Source organism: Ostrinia furnacalis, unplaced genomic scaffold (genome assembly GCF_004193835.3).
Source record: "Ostrinia furnacalis isolate ACB-3 unplaced genomic scaffold, ASM419383v2 OfSCF6554, whole genome shotgun sequence".
Lineage (NCBI taxonomy): Eukaryota > Metazoa > Arthropoda > Insecta > Lepidoptera > Crambidae > Ostrinia > Ostrinia furnacalis.
In genome coordinates, this window is record NW_021136793.1 from 526939 (window position 1) to 548966 (window position 22028).

A 22028-nucleotide genomic window follows, 5' to 3' on the forward strand; every position below is an offset into this window, starting at 1 on the left:
TCGAGTTAGAGAAAATAATCTTTAACTGCTCGCCAGTAAAGTTCAAAATTATTCACATCAAAGTTGTGTCAAACAACTTGTCAAGAAGATTATTATGATTGATAAACTAAAACCTTCTTGTTGGTTCAACCTGCCATTATCTATTAAATAAAAAAACTACATTTTGTAATATTGCACTAATGGGATAGAAAAATAAACAAGCAAAACCTTATTCGTTAGCAAACGTCATATTTATTTAAATGTTAGCAGCACTGTTTCTTGCACTGTTATGTTGGCAGGTTTGACTCTTACAGTACCTACCTAGTGCAAGCAAAAACCGACACTAAGGTGACGAACCTTTTCATTCCGCGACTGTACTATAAAACATTTCCAATTTCTATGCGCGCTGACTATTCATTCGCATCAGAAAAAGATATTATTTATTTTCACTAATCACGGTTATAAATGATCTACACTCCACAAAGGCCATACGGGTTGGTAAACTATACATATACTCGTGTATTTCTCTTACGGCATTAATAAGAAGATTGCAAGCCAAATCCATGATAGATTAATGACCTGACGATAAGAGTAGGCGCACACCGTTGATTTTTCGTCGGCCGATAGTTTAGTCGGGCAGTTGATCAGTATGGGCAGTATGGGAGTGCGCACACTACGCCGATTCGATTTGGCCGATTCTTCATACAATTTAAAATCGGGCACAACTAAAAATCAAGGGTGTGCGCCTACTCTAATGATATGACTCGTCCAGGTATACTCAACGCTGCTGACGCCTCCAAGTACGCCGGTGAAGGAGCGTTCGCCCCCGGCAGAGGGCGCTGAAACTGCTGACACCACGCTAAAAGTCGGCGACGATGCGGACTCCATGCCGCCTGGCAGTCCGCCGCTCAGTTCTACGCCTAACCATACAATGCACCGAGGTAATTTCAATAGGCGGCTAGTTTTCTAAAAAAAATTTTTTTTTGTCTGTCAATTTTAGTATAAAAAAATATTGGACACGTATATTTTTAATTGTCAATGAAACAAATAATTACAGTGCGTTAAAGTTCCGCGCGGCGTCACAAAGTGCTGCACTTTTACGCACTCACTGACGTCACGGGCCTTTTCTTTAGAACTTTGACACGATTTATCACTTTAAATTTTCATTAGTTTTAAAAAGTGAAAAATACGTGTCGAGTAGTTTTTGATAAGCTAACTGACGAACTTATTAAAACTCTTGCTTTTTTACCCGGGAAACATCCCTATTGGGATGATGACTGGGTCATGAAATCGAAATTCTATTTAGTCCGTCAGACAAACAATAAAAAATATTGTACACATATTTTTTCATTCTTTTTATGATCAAATAATTACAGTATTATATTGAGTTGAAATGTCGCGTGATGTCACTAGTAAAAATCTACATAGGTGTGACGTAATGCGCCATTTCAACTCGATGTAGCACTGTTATTAATTAATTATGAAAGAAAACAAAAAATACGAGTCTAATATTATTTTTTTAATTATCTGCCTGACGGACAAATAATTGAAATTTTGTCATCTAGCCTATTACTAGAAGACACTGCAGACTATACCGACTCTTAATCGGCCGATAGTTTGGTCGGCTTACAATTTGTATAAGGAATGCTGATCAGATTCTACTATGAACAAACCTTGAATGAAAATATTAGTTTTGCGAAATTATTTTAGGATGATGAATATTTACTTAATAACATTTCAATCGTGCTCCGTTTTCACGAAAATGTTAATCTACTTGTTACGTGAAAAAAGACAGGACTTAAAATTTCGAGCTCTTAAACTTTGCATTAGAAGACACAATTTTAAGTTATAAATATTTTTAATTTAATAAGAAAAAAATAACAAAAACTTTTATTGGCACAGTATAAGGACATAATAATAAGTATTACTGCGCAGCATATTATTATGTTAAATATTACACTGTGCCAACAATGACGTACAAATTAACACACAGTCTTTATTTTTGATGGAGACTGGCATTAATTGCTGTACTACATTGTATTGTATAGTATATAAAATTCAAATACTAAAACAATCAAGGTTACAGTGTATACTGATTTCTGATTTTTTGCCTCTATAAAGCAAGGTTTAGACTAGCAATAAAACTTGCAGAAGGTGACTTCAGCAAGCTGTTTACTATTGTGTAAATAGCTGTGGCAAGCCAACTTCTGCAAATTTTATTGCTAGTCTAAACCTCGCTTAGGAGAACGCACTTGAATTTGCGATGAGACTATCTTTTGTCTTATTGTATACCCGGTGCGGAAATAAATTGTCGCTCACTGCTTTTGGACATACTGTATCATTAGTATGGCCTGCACCGTGATGCGCACAAATATACTTGTATTGTTATAGGTAAGACTTATATTTACTCATTAATGTCGCTTTAATAAATAAAGTTTTTGCCATTCTTATTTCTGTTTAAGTTACAACGACGACGAAAAATATAACGACGAAGCTTTCGTAGCAATCAAGTATCTGAATAACTCTACTATGTGATATCCTAATTAATTATGAAAAACGTTAAAAATATGTGTTGTATACTAAAGCGGCGTTATGTTGCTCAAGTTAAAGTTGCAATTTTGAGTAATATGATGTATCTCTTGATGTATCCTTATTATCAATGGGGATATTCAACTCAAAACTGAATTAAATTAAAACGGCACTTTTATAATTAGATCGTCCTGCATCGCCCGAGCCGGGTGTCGATGCGTTCGCGCAAGAGCAAGAGTCGAATGCTGAGAACAATACGGAGAACCAATCAGAAGCGACACAGGACCGCAAGATGTCAACCGTGATGGCAACCATGTGGCTTGGCACCAAGAGCGGCAATCTTTACGTGCACTCCGCTATGGGAAATTACAGCAAGTGCCTGGCGAGGTAAGACTCGTAATTCACACTGTACAACTATGTAGATTAATCTGAGTTCTTGAAGATTTTTATTTAGGGCAGGAAAAAAGGGCTGTATTTTTTACGCCAGTTGACGCCACAGACAAGTAACTAGTGCCTTTCTTGCTAGTGGCGCCATCTTGGTAAACATAAAGCCCCACTGTGTATGCCAATGACGGGACTTAACTCGCTAATGACACCAACTTGAATGCAAATACGGTAATAGCCCTTATTGTGATAGAATCTATTGGATATTATCTTTTTTTAGAAACTTTTATACAATTGACATAGATCATTCCGACACACCACTAGCTGATAAAGACCCTGGTAGCATCTTATCTTAAGGCCTTCTTAAAGTCAGCGACAACTATTTTTTGTTTTAATTTTATATCAGGTGCGTCAAATAACTACCTGAAACTTAACATAAAATGGTGAAAGTCGCCTATTTCTTAAAAATAAAATATGGACTTGCTCATAATAACGCAGTGCGCTGACGCAATTAATGGTGGATCGAGCTTGCCCAAGAAGACACCTGTGGGCTGAGTGAGAGTTTAGTGAGCGCGTTTAAAAAATGTATGAAAATTTTAGTTTTTGAACGTTTCCCGCTGTACAATCCGTCATACATTTAATGTCATTTTTGACGCGCTCACTATTATAGTGAGCACGTTTGATGTAAACTCACACTAGGCCCTCTGTTCAATCGTGTGTCAAAGATTTATAATGGCAAAGATTGGAAATAGTAACCCGGCATTGACGGCAGCGCCCTCCTGCAAATGACATTTCAGTGTTTTCCAACGTGGCAAAAATCGGAACCTGCGGTCCGACACAGATGGCCCGCGCCCCCCTTTAAAGGTCTTTGCCCCTCCATCTATAATTCTATATGATTGTATTTCTTTAGATTGAAACTGAATGATGCCATCCTGTCCATCGTCGCTTGCGCGTCTCGCTGTCTGGTGGCCCTGGCTGACGGAACGGTGGCCATCTTCGCTCGGCTGGCGGACGGGGAGTGGGATTTCGGCCAGTACTGGCTTCTTACGCTAGGCGACTGCAAGTGTTCTGGTGAGTACATAAATATTATAAATAAGTATATATTTTGTGATGTAAATAAGAATACAGCGCGTTTTTAGCGTACCATTACTAAGTACACTGTCTATTACTGTGTTATCAATCGTCTCGCTTTTAAGGTTTAAATTATAAGAATTTTGTAAAATTATTGCAGAGCGCTAATCTTTCATGAAATACTTCTTCACTGTCACGACATTTTTCATTACACTTTACTGTCACGACTGTCGTTACCGACGCAATAGTCTATCACGACAATAAATAGATGACCTACATTGAACTGTCCCACCAAACTCATTGACAGGGGGACGCCACCACTGTACAACTTTATAGTTTCCAACGTGGCAAAAATCGGAACCAGCGATCCGGTATTGACGGTGGCGCCCCGCTGTTAATGTCACGGATAGGACAGTTCAGTATTTTGGATCTAGGTAAACACTGTGTTTTCCTCTCAGGTCTCACCTTTTATTGATAAAAAATTTGATGAACACAATAAGAAGCATAAAAGGTTCATATGGGCATGTCCCAGATAAATTAAGATCATACAAAGTTGACTCATAAACTTTCAAAAACGTCTTTCACCAGTTAGGCTAGGATGCGCGCCATATCGATTTTATTCTATAAGGCCGTGTATATTCGTCTGAAATCGTCGATAACATTATATCACGCACTGGGTTCGAAAGGATAATTATCGTGATAATAAACAGATGGATAAAATTATCGGTTGATAATAACAAAAAAATGCGCTCGTGAAAATGAACTGTATTCGAAGATTTAACGTGTATTTCCGCACTTGCGTCTAATTAGTGGGCGTTAATCAACAAAGGTAGTTATAAAACCTATCTATTTAGCTCCACAATAATCGCTAGTTATCTAGCATCAAAATATTTATCTATTTTCCAAACTTTATGCGACTATCATGGACAACTTGACGAAAATCAGCAACCAAAAACATAAAACAACATACACAATCAGAATTTCTTATGAAGCAATATGACAAATGTATTTTATACTGTTGATAATTATCTGATAATTATCATGACACACATAGCTCGTAGAGACGATGGCCGTTGGGGCAGGAAAGTTCTCGAGTGGCGACCACGGGCTGGAAGACGTAGCGTGGGCAGGCCTCCTACTAGGTGGACCGACGATCTGGTAAAGGTCGCGGGAAGAGCCTGGATGCGGGCAGCGCAGGACCGTTCATTGTGGAAAACCTTGGGGGAGGCCTTTGTCCAGCAGTGGACGTCATTTGGCTGAAAAGAAAAAGAAGAAGAATTATCATGAAGCGTAATTATCTTGATAATTTCGAACCCTGATCACGCACGCATCCTACGCTCTCTGATCTTATATTACCCGTATCTAGATCACGCCTTCCTTGCAGTGCGCTGCCTCTGTGCAGTGGGCAACACTGTATGGTGCGGGTATAGGAACAAGGTGCACGTGGTGGACCCGCGCTCGCGCACGTTACTGCACACGCTCGAGGCGCATCCGCGGCAGGAGAGCCAGGTGCGGCAGATGACGTGCGACGGAGACGGCGTCTGGGTGAGTGCTATTATTATAATAACCTAACCTTCAACCGTGTCTTCACAGCATAAAGTTCGAATTGGAAGAGTTTTGACTGCGGCTTGCTTAGGCCAATTTCATTTCAGTCGTCTCCAGTTGTGACATTCTATGAAATAATTGCATTGAGATCTAAGTTGTGTCAGAATAACGCTTTGGTCATAGACTTCTAGGTGTTTTGTTCTTGATTTTTATGTTTATTTGTTTCTTGCAAGCTAGCTCACATTTGGTCAACATTCTCACTTGGAGTAAAGATTTAAAATGACTGAATTTGACCAGTCACATTGATGAAGGGCGATGCACATGGGATATTGTGTTGAACGTGGTCATCAATTCCAAATTAGTTCAAAATTCACCACCACTACTTCAATTCATTTGTATCTACACTTATCCACAGGTATCAATAAAAATGGATTCCACACTTCGATTGTACCACGCTCATACGTACCAACACTTGAAAGACGTGGACATAGAGCCATACGTCAGTAAGATGCTGGGCACGGGAAAGCTGGGCTTCTCTCTGGTTCGCATCACGGCACTGCTGATCAGCTCCGGAAGGCTTTGGATCGGGACGAGCAACGGTGTGGTCATATCCGTCCCACTGAGCGAGGGGACGGGGAAAGAAACGGTACCGAGCGTCCCGAGACCCACTACCAGTGGTAAGTTTTTACCTAGATTCATTTGGATCTTCTGTAGTTTTATTAAGATTGTTACCAAATGTTGATTCCCTTGGATGTAAATAAAATGTAATTGAATTAATATGGGATAGTGTAGTTACCTAATATGAAATTCTATTGCCATTTCTGGGGTTTATTTTTACCTGACTGTATGGTAGTGAAAACAACCTACCTACATGTTAGGCTTAGGCCGTGGGGATACCAATATTAGTCTGTAAGTCTCGAGTTTGACATAAATTCCCTACAACGTCTAATGTCATCATGAGTAACCTAGGAAAAAGTGTTGTCCTAAAGCTATCTCCTACATTTACTTGGAAGGTATTATGACTTTTTAAATGGTCCATTATTTCCCAGGCAACACATCCGTAGTTCACGTCCGGTCCGCGAGTCCAACTGGGTCGATCCCGTGGTGCTCAATGGCACACGCGCAACTCAGTTTCCACGGCCACCGGGACGCTGTCACCTTCTTCGTCGCTGTCCCAGGGGCCCCCGAAGCCCATCCGCCCCCGCCGTCCCCACAGGCCACCTCGCCAGACTCGCCCAAACTGCGGTTACTTAACCCCATGCTGGTCATATCGGGCGGGGAAGGTTATATCGACTTCAGAATAGGTAAGTCTGCATGTTGATTCACTACACTATTACACCATGTTACAATACCTTGAAAGATGAGTTACCCATACCGTTAGTTTAGATGAGAACCCCAACAGTTTAGGCGCTCTACACACTAATCATCTTAGGAGGCTATTCGAAAACAAAACAGTCCCGAATCTTGTCGCTGACACAAAGTCAGTATGGTAATAATATCATAGTATTACCGTGACGTAAGTGTTCGGTGTAGAACGATTAAGATATCGTTTGACTAGGTAGTTTTTATTCAGTGATTTCATACGGCTGGCTGAAAAGCGTCGGATGCCGAATTGCCGAACTATCTTACATAGTAAACCCTTTACTTATTCTGCGACGGCTAGCGTGTCACTTGTGAAGTAGAAGAAATTGTTTGTTCTTACACTGACAGGATATAGATTTCAAAGCAAGCAATATGCACGTTGGCTGTATAACTCGTGTACCTAAATAGTTGGATTATAAATGGTGATATTTATGGATCTCTCTCGCTTGCACATAATTTGCAAGCAAGAGATACACATGTTATCATTTCAATCCCACTATTTATCTACGCAGGTTGTACATAAATACTTCAAGATACAAAAAGCTTGTGCTTAGTTATTCAACAAATAGTTTGTAGTGTTTTACGCTTTCTATGCTTACCTTACATAGCATTACGCTTATTAGAAATGGTACCGCTTAGTTCCAGGTATCTGGTTAAAGTTGCCAGTATATTTGTGCCTATTGTTTGATTTGAATTGCAGGTGCAGATTTCCTACTAAAATGTGTTGTAACATTATTGCGAAATTAAATTAATGTCATCGCTTACTTACTATACATTGTCATACTTGTCCGTTGTTTGCTGATGCTGTAACGAACTATTTATGTCCCATGTCGTTTGTATACATTATAAATATGACCACTAATATTAATATGGATATAATTAACCACTGTCTATAACTTTGGTTTTGCTCACAATCTATGTTAGCAGCTTAGTCGATTCTGAAACTTGCGACGGACATGCCTCATCCACAATGAGGGCTATCGTTTTAGCGCTCACCAGTTAGCGCCACTGTAGAGTAAGGTCCTGTCACTTGCTAGTAGCGAAGACAGTGGCTCCAACTTGTGAGCGCTAAAGTGGTAGGAGGACTATCGTATTTGCACTCATCAAGATGGCGTCACTGTAGAGTAAGGTCCTGTCAATCGCCAGGGGTGCCAACTGTTAAGTATAAAAACGATAGCCCTCATTGACTTCATTCAGTTCTTAGTAGGGTGTATTAATAATTTACCCAGATTAAAACGTGCAATAATAACAATCGGGACTAGTACTTAACCTCTGACACACGGTGACGTGAGTGCAACGTTAGTGGTTCGTTATTTTTCCATACAATTTGACAGCTGAAGGATATATTATGTGCGTGTGAGGCAATGAATTACAAATTAAATAAACGCTGCGTATACGCATCCTGTACATAAGGCTAAGTACTACACATCTTATTGACAAATTCTGGAATTTTGTTACATGAAACCTGCCATGTTTCTATTCTTTGCTATTTATTCCACACCGATCCCTAAGTGGTCGCATATGACCTCGTAACAATTGATTTCTATTGTCTCGATTGGCTGGGCTTGAAGGGTTAATAGTACTAACAAATCAGTTCAGCTTACAACGGACATAGCATACCACGTAATAATATCACGCATCACATTAACTCCCGCATTTTAGTCGAGAAACAAACTACCGGTGCCCATATAATTGTCCCGGTTTTATTTTGTTTGCCATTAGAAGAGCATGCTGACGACCGTGATCCGGCCTCCCATCTCATGGTTTGGAGGATATACCATACTCCCTGTGCTACATAGTATTCTTAAAGTTTCCCCTTTTTACTAGTACGGTACGTCAATTTTTATAATCACATTTGAGGGCATGTACGTAGCTTGGACTCACGTGTAAAACCACTAATGAAGTTTTTAATACTAATCATACAGTACATTGTGCATCACTAACGCATTCATCTGACCAATAATATTGACGTATCACCATTATTTTTATGAAAATAGTACTTTGATATCAGTATAACATTTACATAATATTTGTGGTCAGACACTCAAGCGAATATACCGTTGTATGTAATCATTTTCATACAGTTATTGGGGCAGATAACTCAATAATATTTGCTTATTCGCTTACAAAATTACAATTGACATACTAATCCAAACCTAAAACGCCTAGTTGTAATCGGCTATATTTGCTCACGTAAGTGCATATTTAAAATTATGAGAGCAAATATTTCTGCTTTGCACTAGCCAAGGTAAGAAGGGGTCATTTTAATGTACTAAAATTAACAACATATCTATCGCTAACGTGTATATTGCTAATCAACTGTATATATTAACAGTTATGTTATGGTTAACTCCATTTTGTCTTGTTGTTAACATGTGAAATTTATATTTCTGATGTTTTGTGTTCTTTTTTGTTAATATAGCGGCTGATACATGATATTTAATGATTGAATTAATCTGACGTGTTTTATTAACATTGTTACACGTATAAAATCATTATATCTTCAAGTCAAGCGATTTAAAATAAACAGCGTACTTGTCTAACACTGAAAAACTGTCATCGTATTCATTTATTACCACTTGACAGTACTTAATTCGTTGATTTGATTGATGTTAGTTTCATGCTGTGACAATAAAACATCTGTTTACTCAAACGATTCAGGTTTAGTCTAAGAGCTAGTGAACGCCAGACCTAGGTACGTCATTTTATAAAAGCTGAAAGTTTGTCAGCGTATGCTCCCAATATAGGATATAATGTTGGTGAATATAGGCCCTTTGGGAGCTACCCTAAAAAATCTGTCTGGCAAGGAGTTGGAACTGTCAGCTGTTGGGGAAAATACTTCTAATTATTGCCCAAATATTATACATAAAAATCAGATTTTATCGCATAAATTATAGCCTATATGTTAATCTGGGTTACAAACAATAATACTGTAAAGTTTCAACAAAATCCGTTCAGTAGTTTTTGCGTGAAAGAGTAACAAACATCCAGACATCCAAACTTTCGCATTTATAATATTAGTAGGAAGAGCTTTAGCCCGCGGCTTCACCCGTGTAAAATTTAGTGTCACAGATAGGCTAATCTGGGTTATAAACAATAATACTGTAAAGTTTTATTAAAATCCGTATAAGTTTTTGCGTGAAAGTGTAACAAACATCCAGACATCCATACAAACTTTCGCATTTATAATATTACTAGCTGACCCGGCGAACTTTGTTCCGCCTTAATGGCAATAAATAACGGGATAAAAAGTATCCTATGTCCTTCTCCTGGCTCTAAACTACCTCCCTGACAATTTTCAGCTAAATCGGTTCAGCCGTTCTTGAGTTATAAGCGGAGTAACTAACACGACTTTCTTTTATATAATAGAATTAGGAAGTAGGATTGGATTGAAATTCGACACCGCTCGACTTAAAGCGAACTTATTCAAATTGTTGATTGTTCCCAATTCCACAGCCGACTCCGAGATGGAGGACAGCGTGGTGATAGCGGAGGACGGGTCATCCAGCGGGCACAGTTCGTTGGCGGAGCGCGCTTCCAAGAGCCACCTGATAGTGTGGCAAGTGGCCACCGCCTAACGCAAGGCCAGCCGGGCCCGCCTCTCTTCCGAGTCGGACTTCGTCTACGTGTGCACGTCGACTAAGCCCGCTGTGCCGGTACACGCGTGAGCTCTCCCCCAGTAAATAGGACGCCGCTTGGAAATGTATCGGCTGTGTTCACCAGGTCTAGTTCGGTCACAGTCAACAGCGTGGCTCTTCTATCAACAACCGTCTTTTACTTTCATATCAAATTTACGCTCCCATAAAGTGCATATCAGAATTATATTTTAATAAATATACGCAAAAACAATTCAAACCTCGCAATTCAATATAAGATTTTTCTTGTATGAACTGCAATAAGTATTATTTTGCGTAAATAACATTAAATATTTTGAATGATAATAATTGTCTTATACATTCCCAAGCGGTCGACAAAACAGGATAATGCGGAGAAATGGTTGTAGTGGTCTAAATTACATGAAAAGTTCAAGTTTGGTTGCATTTGGCAAATGGAATTGATTTCGGTTAAGAGTTGGTCCTTCGTAATCCATTACCTGTTCACCTCATTATGCACACTGTATCGTTCTAGCAGGTGTGTTTCACGTCACGCTCACGTCACGTACGGACTTCGGATGGCAGTGCTCGGCACTCAAAGACTCATTTAACTCGCCTATACATTATATCACGAGTGTAATCGTTGTGCTCCTTTTTGTGTAATATTTTTGTTGCTGCAATTCGTCTACTCTAACACGTTTATCACTTAGTTTTGGGAATTGTTTTTTTTTATATTGTTGAAAAAAGATAAATTTTGTGCCTTTACATTCGGTAACCCCTATGAAATTCGCACTGCACCAATAGATGATTTCAGGTAGCTGCTGTACAAATCTGTTTCGTCGTTCCATAGGACAGCAGCGCTGAACGCTCGCTGTCCGTGGCACTATATTGCGCTGACGCAGGGGCACTGTAAAGCACTTTCACATTAGGCTATTGCTAAATGTGAAAGTGCTTTTATTTACTGCATAGTATTTAGACTTCCCAAAACTAAAGGTAAAATCCGTGTCAACGTCATTCGTTTTCTTCAACTAGAGTCTTAGATTCGTTTAAGTAATGGTTAGAGTAAGCTCAGCTCCTTATATTGCTCACACAAGCGTCAGCGACTGACTCAGTGTTCTAGTATCTTGTGTTTCGGCTTAATCTCATCTTAATTAATAATGTACAAGATGTAACCACCAAATAATAAATTCATTTTAGTAGTTGTAATGTAACAAGATTTTTATATATTATATTATAAGAGTGTATCGACTAAGAGCCCACGAATGATTTTGGCAAAGGTAATTGGCATAATTTTAAGTGGGTAGTATCTTCGTGTAGTGTTCGCCTTATCATCGACGGCGATCACGGTTAGAATGCATTAAGTAGCAGACTCTTTGAACAAATCATTCGTGAGCTTTCATTCTAGTAGTTATAAACATTTCATGCGGCTTGACCGCTATCCATACGGGCTGTGGTTGTATCACCGGCATCACAATTTTAATTATACAACAATTTACATTTAAGGTCGTTATCTTTCCACTTTAACGAGTATTGTAGCAATTTAATCGCTATTTTCGGTTTACCAGGGCGGACCACGCCACTATTTATTTCATGAAATGCGAATCTCCTACAAATTTTTCAATCATTTCATCCAGAACTATTCTAAGAAATTTATTATTTTTACACAGCTGTGTAATCCTTTTTAAAGAAATTTCAGAAATGAGCGATTAACTTTCATAACTTTATCGTGCTAGTTATTACTCGTTGTACTGGGATTAAAAATAAAGCTACTTAACTGAGTTTATTGAATTCTCGGGGTTATACCCTGAGATTATTGGTTTTATACACAATTCTTGACTATCCCTGCAGATCGAATTCTAACGATCCTGCTTGTCAGACAAAATATTAACATTACTTAACTTGCTAAAAAAAAGCCGTCGTGGCATCAATCGGTTTATTTATTTTATCCAGTCTGCATGCAATGTACACATTTTTGAAAAACATCAGGGTCCACTTGTGCCTCGTTTTTATTTGGGGATTGACAAAATCTTGATGACAATAACGTTTTTGAATTTAAAACTGACGAAATCATGTTTTGATCAAGAGCTAGATTGACGGTAGATTTAACAATATGGCGCAAGTGGTCCTAAATTGTTTTGTGATATTAGACTAAGAGATGGTGAATAATTTCGTTGAAGTGTTTTGGGCTAAATATAATATAGATCATATAATGATCAAGCTTAAAGTGATTATTGTGTGGTGCTCTTACACGGGAAGTATTTCTTCCAATAACAAAAATAACTGGACAACTTCTATGAATCTATGCAACTATAGGTTTTAAATCTTACTAAATTGCTCTATATCGTTCCTTAATATTGCTGTGACGTCATAGTATTTCTTTATTATTGCCCATATAATTAGCACCTCTAGACCAGGTGTTACTTTGCCTTGTTTCTGAAATGTAAACAACATGGGATCCTATAACAGTGCAACAAGGTTTAACACCATCAAAACACTTAGCACAAATTGTTCACTATCTATCGTTCTATTGTGCAATCAACATTATTCTGTAGGCAGATTTTAAATTAAATTCAGTGACATATTGTATGATAATATTATATTAGAATCCATGAATATTACAATTTGACAGATACTTTTATTCCAATATAATGATGGTTAAGTTATTATGGTCCATGGTGCACTGCTTGTATTTTACAGTGCTCATGGAATATTGAAATCTATTTAAATATCTTTCTTTGTTAATTTATTATAGAATGACTAAAGTTTGTTTCTCGTTAGGTTTCGGATAAAGTTGACAGACAGATCTGGGAAAACTTACTAATGTAGAGTGAAGTTGCTTAAATTGGACCGCGTCTAAATCGGATCTCCTTAATTTCTACTTAACTACCATTTAAAAAAAATGGCCACATTATCTTACAGGAGCGCAGCTATGACAGCTTTTTTTTTAAAGTTGGTTTCAGTAGTTATTTATTTTATTTATTTTGTTTCCTAAGTTGAATACATAACAAAATATATAAACTTTGAGGTTCTATAATTTTTCAAAAATTAATATTATTTGAGCTAATAAGGGGATAAATATTGTCAACTTTACCCTATAAAGTAACTGACTGCAATCCTTGTTATAATCGAAAAACATCTAGAATATCTCCACTTTACATAATGTGATCATATTATACCGAAAACCAAAATTTTCGTGGTACTCTGGTAATTTGCTTGTCAACTTTATACCGCACCTAAAGAAAAACATACTGTAGACGACGTCGCCAAGACGCATCGATGTAAATGATTTATAATTTATTATAATAAGGATACCATTCGCAAAGACTTATAATTTCCTGTAGAAAGATTCGTAGTTGATATCTATTTATCCATGGCATGTTAATGTAATAACGGATTCGTAAGTAACTATGCGTGACGTCATGATGAGAAATTACACCTTTGCAATCAAAATCAAATCAAAAATATTTTATTCAATTTAGACCACTGGTGGCACATAAGATTAATAAACCAAAACCCAACCATGTACTCAACGCAATGTAGTTTATTTTGAGACTCGTAGCGTGAGGGTAGCGTTGAGAAAATACACGTTAACCCTTAAAAATATGTGTGTATTGAAGTGAGGCATCAATATGCCTCACTTCCCAAGGTAACCCAATGGTTACCCTTTAATTTACGTTTCACCTTGGTAACCCAATGGTTACCCTTTAATTTACGTTTTTAATTTTCTTTCGATCTCGTCCAAATTTTCTTTCATTAAAATGCAAGAAACCGTTACAAATACAAGCGAAAGAAAATCGTTATTTTCCTCGTTTCTCGAGGTTCTAGAAGCACGAAAGAACGGACACGCACCAGCCTCAAATGGATGCTCGCCAAAATGGAGGCGGATCTGAGCACGCGCTGTTGACGCCACCTACAGCACCGAGGTGGTCATCGACAATCTCCACAACATGATCGCCGAACAACGGCGGTGCGTGCGCGAGGTGTCTTCCTCCAGCGTATTCACGTCGATGTGCTAGGCCAGTGGCTCGCCACTCGCCGCTTGAGCGCCACCTGCAGCACGCCTATCGCCCGCGGCTAACGGCGTCGGCGGCTGCCACCGAACATATAAAAATTTAGTTACCCACTTAACAACTTCATACGTGTAAATCAGCCTTTATATTATTCTATTTGAACTGACATTTGCGCTGTTATTTAATCAAATATTTTCTCATTAATTTCTTGTGCTAACTTTTGGTCTAGTTTCCACGGATCAAAATAGCAACCCGTGATCGTGGATTAGGATCGCATTTTGAACTTCTTTGCGTTGAATGATCTGCTGTAATTAAGATGTGTGATGTCACTCATAGATTACTAATATTTATGTTTAAGTAGAAATAGTCGGGAGGGATAACGTATATAGTTTATTTATTATTTATAGTGCTTGCAATATTTTACCAGGCGGCAGGACTGCCTGTTTGCATAATATTTATTGAAATTTCTTCATAATATATTCATGGAAGAAACAAACTGCTTCTTAGTTTTATAAATTATCCCTCTTGGCCAGAATACGAGTGTCATAATAATATTGTTTATCGTACTTGTTAAAGTGTAAATAAATAATGTAATATCAGCCTATTTTTTAGATTTTCACGTTATTTTCGCATGGTCTAAGATGCACTAGCAGCTATAATCTCCCAGTTGGCGGTCAAATAAGATTGTTTCCTCTTGCTTCCAAAAGTACAAAGGAAAGAATAGTACCTGCTGCAATCACGTTAATGAATTAATCGCTATCGGTAGTGTAATATAGTATAAATAGATATTAGTGCTAAGTAAATTATACATAACCGGCGGAGGCTGTTATTGGATCTTAGGCCACTTTTCTTTTAATGTGTTAACTTTCTTTTAAAGTGTTTTGTGTTTTAGTTGTAAAATAATCATTATTTATTTAATTTTAATTATTGAAAACCTAAGAAATAGGCAATTTTATTGGTCAGTTTATTAATCTCTTATCAAATAACTAATGGTGCAAACATAATTTAAGTGGACATTTATTTAATTTTAGTGTTCATCATGTTTTTTTTTATCTAATTGTGTATTTATATATTATATGAGGGAACGACGTAGTGTATCTATATTTCATAATCGCTAAGTTTTATCGAGTTTGTTGTGACTTAATTACTGTCCTCATGTATTATAGAGGAGTGTGCAATGAACATTTAAGTTTTGAGTTGACCCATGTTTATTAGGTGTTAGCGAAAAGCCTCGAGGCGACGTTGGTTGTGAGGCGCACTTATATAGCCATTTGTATCGTGCTTGCAACAGAATGTATAGTCGGCTTCATGACCAGCGTCGCCTGCATATCCTAGTCAGAATAAAACGACGTAGCGATGTAAAGTTAGCTAGGTTATGCTCTTTTGCTAAATAGATATAATGCAAGATATGTCTAAAGATCGCCTTCTCACTGAGCTGCATTAGGCCTTGCTGCGTGTGTGAGATATTTACAGTCCGCCTAGAAAAAATACCATTCGTGACAGTTTTCATCTTGAAATCGCTTCCATGAGCGAAATAGCTACATGAAAAAACGCCAGAGCGAAGCGATTTCAGAATTGCAACTGTCACGTATTGTAACTTGTCTATGGGGGCAGGGCGATTCTAAGAGTGGTTTGGAAGCCAATACGTAAAGCAAATTCCATCGCTCAAAACAAGTCTATGCCTTAAACAATTATGACAGGGACGTTCTGGACTTAAAGCCATTTTTATGATTGCCCTAGTACTTATATTGTGTGAATCGACAATGTGTAAAAATTACAAGTGCTTGAAAATTATAGTATTCAAAATTTATTACATTTAACAAGCTAGAATTACAAATTCAACTTAAATTGTGTTAATGATATTCTCAATGTATTTTTTAAATTAAATTAATTAACTTTACATATTTTAAATTATACCTTTTCGTTTTTGAAAATCTCAATCAAATATACACTTTGATTTCTATTCTATTGAGATTTTCGTATGGATTTTATTTATTTTGAGGATTTTTATTTATATTTTTTAATTAATATGATTTAGGCAAGGTTTTATGTACCTATATAGTTTCATCTTTTTGAACATACAATAAAAATATAATGACATGACATCATTACACTTCTTTTATTTTAATATAAGTACCTCTACCCAAAATTATAAAAATGAGTTAGGCTGAGTTGCACCACCTTATTTTGCCGTGACTGCAGGTATTTTTATATGGAGTTTGACAGACATCTGACGTTTATTATAGTGAGATGGTGCAACCCAGCCCTAAACGTGTAGTTTGTCCTAAAGGCTAATTTACACGGATATTCGAATAATACTATACCGGTTACGGTTACGGATAGTAAATCATTTCGGATTATCCGAAAGTTTCGGATAATTTCGGTTACGGATATTAGAATTTTAAAAAGGTAAAATTCAAATAGGTATCCAGATGCTGTGCGACCCACTTAGCCACTTTATGTACTATGACGGCACCTATGATAAAAGGTAAAACAGGCGGGTACATCAGAATGGTGCCAGGGGATGCCAGACAAGTAACAAATATTAAGATTTAGACTCCGCCTTTATCCGAAACTTTTGAATCGGTTTCGGTTACGGTTATGGATATTTTTTTATTTCGGATATCCGACAGTTACGGTTACGGATATCCATAACATCCCTGGTATAAATCAGCCTTTATCCCTCCACTTGATGCGTTGTGTCACTTTAGTACACTCAGTTTCCGCAGGAAGGCGTTAGTGTCGCGGGTTGTGGCGCGAAATTACTTTTTTATGTGACAGCGCACTGGGGGTAAAATTCAATGTGACACATAGGTATCCGTTTTGTACCAGATAGGTTATTATCATCATCATTTCAGCCACAGGACTCGTAAACACACACATTAACAGAGGCAGCTCGCAAGGCTGGATGCAAGCCGCTACCAACCGGCCGATGTGGAAATCATTGGAGGAGACCTATGTTCTGACCTAGGAGACCTATGAGAGGGCTTAGTGTGAGTTTACATCAAATGTGCTCACTAGTGAGCGCGTAAAAAAATATATGAAAATTTTAGTTCTTGAAAGTTTCCGCTAGGTGCGCTGTAAGTACAATGCATTTTTTTACGCGCTCACTCACTAGTGACGTTTGATGTAAACTCACACTAAGCCATCAGATACAAATTCACCACTTATTTTTTGTATATTGGCCACACTTCATATTACAAACTGACTAGGAGCTAGGGCTCGTTATGAGGAATTTATTCTCAATCCATGAAAATTACTAGTGTGGCGATCAACTCAAACCGCTATATTTTGTCTCATAATCGCACTTACTCCAACCACATTTTATTGAAATTAATATACAGGGTGTTAGGTAAATGGGTATATGAGCCGACACTAGCCCATGTTAACATGGGCATATAAATGGTATGGTGAAGTCAGAAAATTGATATCTTCATTTTAATTATTTTTATTTTCATACAAATCGGATTTTATAAAATTTATTTTGTATGAAAATTAAAAAAAATCAAGTGATGATATCAAATTTCTGACTTCTCCATACCATTTATATGCCCATGTTAACATGGGCTAGTGTCGGCTCATATACCCATTTACCTAACACCCTGTATATGTGCAATTGACAGTACCTACCTACCCAGGGTAAGGAAATACAGGGATGGGATAATGAAAACCTTGAAGAATTAAAACAACACATTTATACAATACAGTTTATTTTTTATGAATAATGAAACCCAACGTAACGCACAATGCAAACTATTTTTAACATCAGCCAAATCATAAAACAATCGAAGCCTAAACAATTTTGAAGTACTTACATCAGTTTACCAACCATCTTTTAGATAAAAAAATGTAATCGTTTGTGCATTGAATGTTCGTTGAATTTTCATATATAACGCCACACACTGAGTATATTTAAAACTAGACAAATGAGTAGGTTCTTACAGTTTGTTATGAAGTCTTGGCTGCATGACAATTTGGTCGTAGTACGGTCGCTCAGGTCAACAACCATCAATGCTAAATGTTTAAAAGCCTATTAACAATATTTGTTATTTTTGGTATCATGACTTACGATAAAATATTCAGTGGGTCTAGACAAAGTGCAAATTATAATCGCAAACCAGTCGAAAAGTGGTCGAAAAGCCCCTTTTTTGTATGGAGTTTTGACGGATTCTATTTTCGATTCGATCAAAAAGTGCGTTTTGTCTAGGGGGGCTGAGGTGGAATTGTGTAAGGGTTCGGACAAACCAACGCGATCACACCGCGATCAGCCGGCGTGCAGCGATGGCGACCAGACCTAAATGCATTGATCGCCATCGCTGCACGCCGGTTGATCGCGTTGGTTTGGCCGAACCTTAAAGCAATCGTTATCATTTGACAGTTCATAACGTACCTACGATTATTCTGTCAAACGCTTTGTTTAACGGATTTTATCGTATGTTAACTGTCAAATGATTACGGTTGCTTTACTATCCGTTCGCTTTATGTTTGTCGCTGGCGATATGACGTCACTTGAAGGGAAGCGTCTATAACTATAACAAACTAACTCTAGGATTTTTTATTCATTATTATTGATAAAAATTGTGTATTTGCGTAAAATAAGACACATTAGTTGCGTTTAATCGCGGTTGGGGGATTTTTGAGTGTTGCCGTGTTGCCAAAAACTTTATAACAGATAAGTAGGCGCGCACACCGTTGATTTTTCGTCGGCCGATAGTTTAGTCGGGCAGTTGATCAGTATGGGCATGTATGGGAGTGCGCACACTACGCCGATTCGATTTGGCCGATTCTTCATACAAATTAAAATCGGGCACAACTATCAGCCAACTAAAAATCAACGGTGTGCGCCTACTCTAAAGTAATATAACATTCTCATTCAAACTCAACAAAAAAAAACTTAATTTATTGAATCCTGTTCAAGGGCCTTAGCACATCACGCATTTTTCAGGCGTCTGGTAAGGTAAATTAGATTGCCGTACAGTCAGAGTCAAATAGACTACTCGAAACAAAATAGGGCCCACCAGTACCACTAACATGAACAACTTTCGTCTTCGAATCGTTTGCGTATTCGACAAAATTCGATACTCAACCTTTGAATTAACGATAGGTAACGTGACAATTTTGATTCTCAAAATAAGTTTCGTGCAACCATTTCTCATATTAAGTTCACATTACGATACGTTCACAAGGGCGCAGTTTTCGTACCTACTAAATCTTTTGATGACGATTCGAATATGCAAACGATTCGAACTCGAAAGTTTTTCGTGCTAGCCGTACTGTTTTTTTCCACAAAACTTAAATATCTTTAGAGTAGTTTAGTTCACCCAAAGTGACCAAAAAGTTGACGACAAAACCTTATTCCAAATAATTATAACAAAGACGTGTTGCGAACTTTTTGGCTACTCTGGTTGTCACGAACTATTTGACGCAGACTGTACAAAGCGCATTTCATTTGGATGAAACGCTTTAACGGAAAAAAATGCAGTGCGCATGGGCCATTAGAGATAAATATTAATGAAGATCAAACAAAACTTAAATATTAGTTAACTGCGTTTATTAACCGTTAATGATTTCTTCTTTCCTAAGCATTACCTTTACTATGAATAGATGATCGTAGTGGACCCTAGGTATTTAAGTAATTACATATTACTTTATTTTAGAAGATAAATGTTTTTTATGTTAAAACAATAATGATCTACAAGAGATTAGGTAGTATAATGTCTCCGAGTGTGGCCTACAAGTGATGCATATTGGAGCGTAGATATAATTAGTGATTTTCAATGAAATATAGGAATACAGGGTAGTCAACTTTGAGAAACGCAGTCAAAAGTTAGATTAGGTTCTATCATGAAGTGTCAAATACTTAACATAAAAAGTAAAACATCATCTGCACCCTTCGGGAGAGATTCTGATCATGAGTCAGCCCATTATTATATTCTTGAAACAATTTTTAGAATAATTAAATTTAATATGTACCTATTGCTTACCAGTTTATTTTTATTTATCAGTTTGGTTTTAGATACAATTTATACACTCAGCATCAAATAAACCGCTCCTCCCGCGACGCTAACTTTATTAAAGATTTTCTTCTGTCTCAATCATGGTGCCCCAACAATATTGGTGTTATTTGAAAGCTCAATAAATAAACAATTAACAGGTATTACTGACATGATAAAATTGTGAGGATCGAGAAAATTAAAGTTGAAAAAGTAATGGCCACAGCGAATCAAAAATACCTATAAGAATATATTGCAAAAACAAAAAATATTTACCTAAAAGGTACTAGCTATGTTCGAATATTTTAAAATGGAAGAGCTTAGGGAATATTATAATGTAGTAATATATTTCACTATTATTCTAGGATGGTTGGTTTCATTCATAGCCTTGCGTATATTCGCTGTGGCGTCAGCCGATGAAAACTCATTGAAATTTCAACAAAAATGCAAACCTATCTGATTTATAAATTTCTTTTTCAGGCTTATTTTATAATTAATCGTTACGATATATTCCTATTTAATATAATAATATAGATATAATTCATGCAATGTTACTACTACTCTGTAGGTACTTTTGGTACGCGATAATTGCTTATTAGGAAGGAATAAGTGAATTAAAAAATTGACATACTACATTAGAAGGGTAATTTTACATTGTTTATTAAATTTTAGTAGGTATTTTCTACAATTATTGGATTGAAAACTTAATTTTCGTTACCTACCTAACGGAAGAAGTTCATGAAAACTTAACTGGGTAATCGGCGTTGTAGGTATAATTTTGTATTTCCAAAGTATTTAATTCAATAGTAAGTTTGGTTTCAAGTCGAATTTTGGCGAATCAAAAGCTAGGTAGGTACAGTTCATTCAAAGTTCTGAATCCCAAATTGCAGGATGATTTTATGCGAAAAGCGCCCAGTGCTACTGCAATACTTGAGACGCCTTCTGGGAATCAGGGCATTGTGAAAGTAGACTGCACAGCTAATTATTTTTGTCTAGAGGCATCCGTATCTACTTGAGCCCTTCAGACTCGTAGCCTCGGCCTAAAATACTAGTTGGGAGCGTGTGCAATACCCCTTACAAAAGACTCCCACCTATTACCAACTACAAAACCGAGTTTAACTTGATTTTAGTTACCGTTGGCAACAAAACTTGTCTTGCATTGATCAGGAAAATGACTTCAAGAGATCTTCAACTGACATAATTGCCTCATTTAATTAGGAAATACTCATGTTTCAAATATTTGCGAACATTTTGATCACGCCAAGTGAAGTCAGGAAAACATAATGCACAAACTAGCCCTGGGACGGCTTTAGCTTTGTTAACATTTTGTTCTTTTTCTAGGTCTAGGTATTCTATAGTACTTAGTTTAGTAGTTAATATACTTGATGTTCTTTTCCATTGTATGTAAGTAGTCTATCTGTTTGGTCGTATTGGACTAGGTCCGTGTGTTAGGTGAAGGGTAGCCGTCTTGCTGCATCGATAAAAGATCTGGTTCTGGCGGTTACTTCATTTTTATTATCTTGGAAAAGTCAGTAATTTTACACGCAGAAACTATCTTTTGT

The 22028-nt window shown here is 37.2% G+C and overlaps 1 protein-coding gene across 7 annotated transcripts in view; it reads left to right on the forward strand.

Annotated features, from left to right (window-relative positions):
* The window catches only part of syd (JNK-interacting protein syd), a 50801-nt gene extending 34524 nt beyond the window's left edge, over positions 1-16277 (forward strand). For 2 of the 7 annotated variants that reach the window (XM_028317947.1, XM_028317944.1), the window contains 7 exons: positions 752-920; positions 2694-2895; positions 3803-3963; positions 5348-5508; positions 5924-6185; positions 6558-6812; positions 10327-16277. In XM_028317947.1, the coding sequence (XP_028173748.1) occupies positions 752-920; positions 2694-2895; positions 3803-3963; positions 5348-5508; positions 5924-6185; positions 6558-6812; positions 10327-10448 (1332 nt within the window). In that variant the 3' untranslated portion in view covers positions 10449-16277. Of the gene's footprint in view, positions 1-751; positions 921-2693; positions 2896-3802; positions 3964-5329; positions 5509-5923; positions 6186-6557; positions 6813-8592; positions 8702-10326 lie in introns of all 7 variants that reach the window. The other 5 variants (XR_003656680.1, XR_003656679.1, XM_028317946.1 and 2 more) reach the window with 5 other exon arrangements.
* Positions 16278-22028: the final 5751 nt, after the last annotated feature.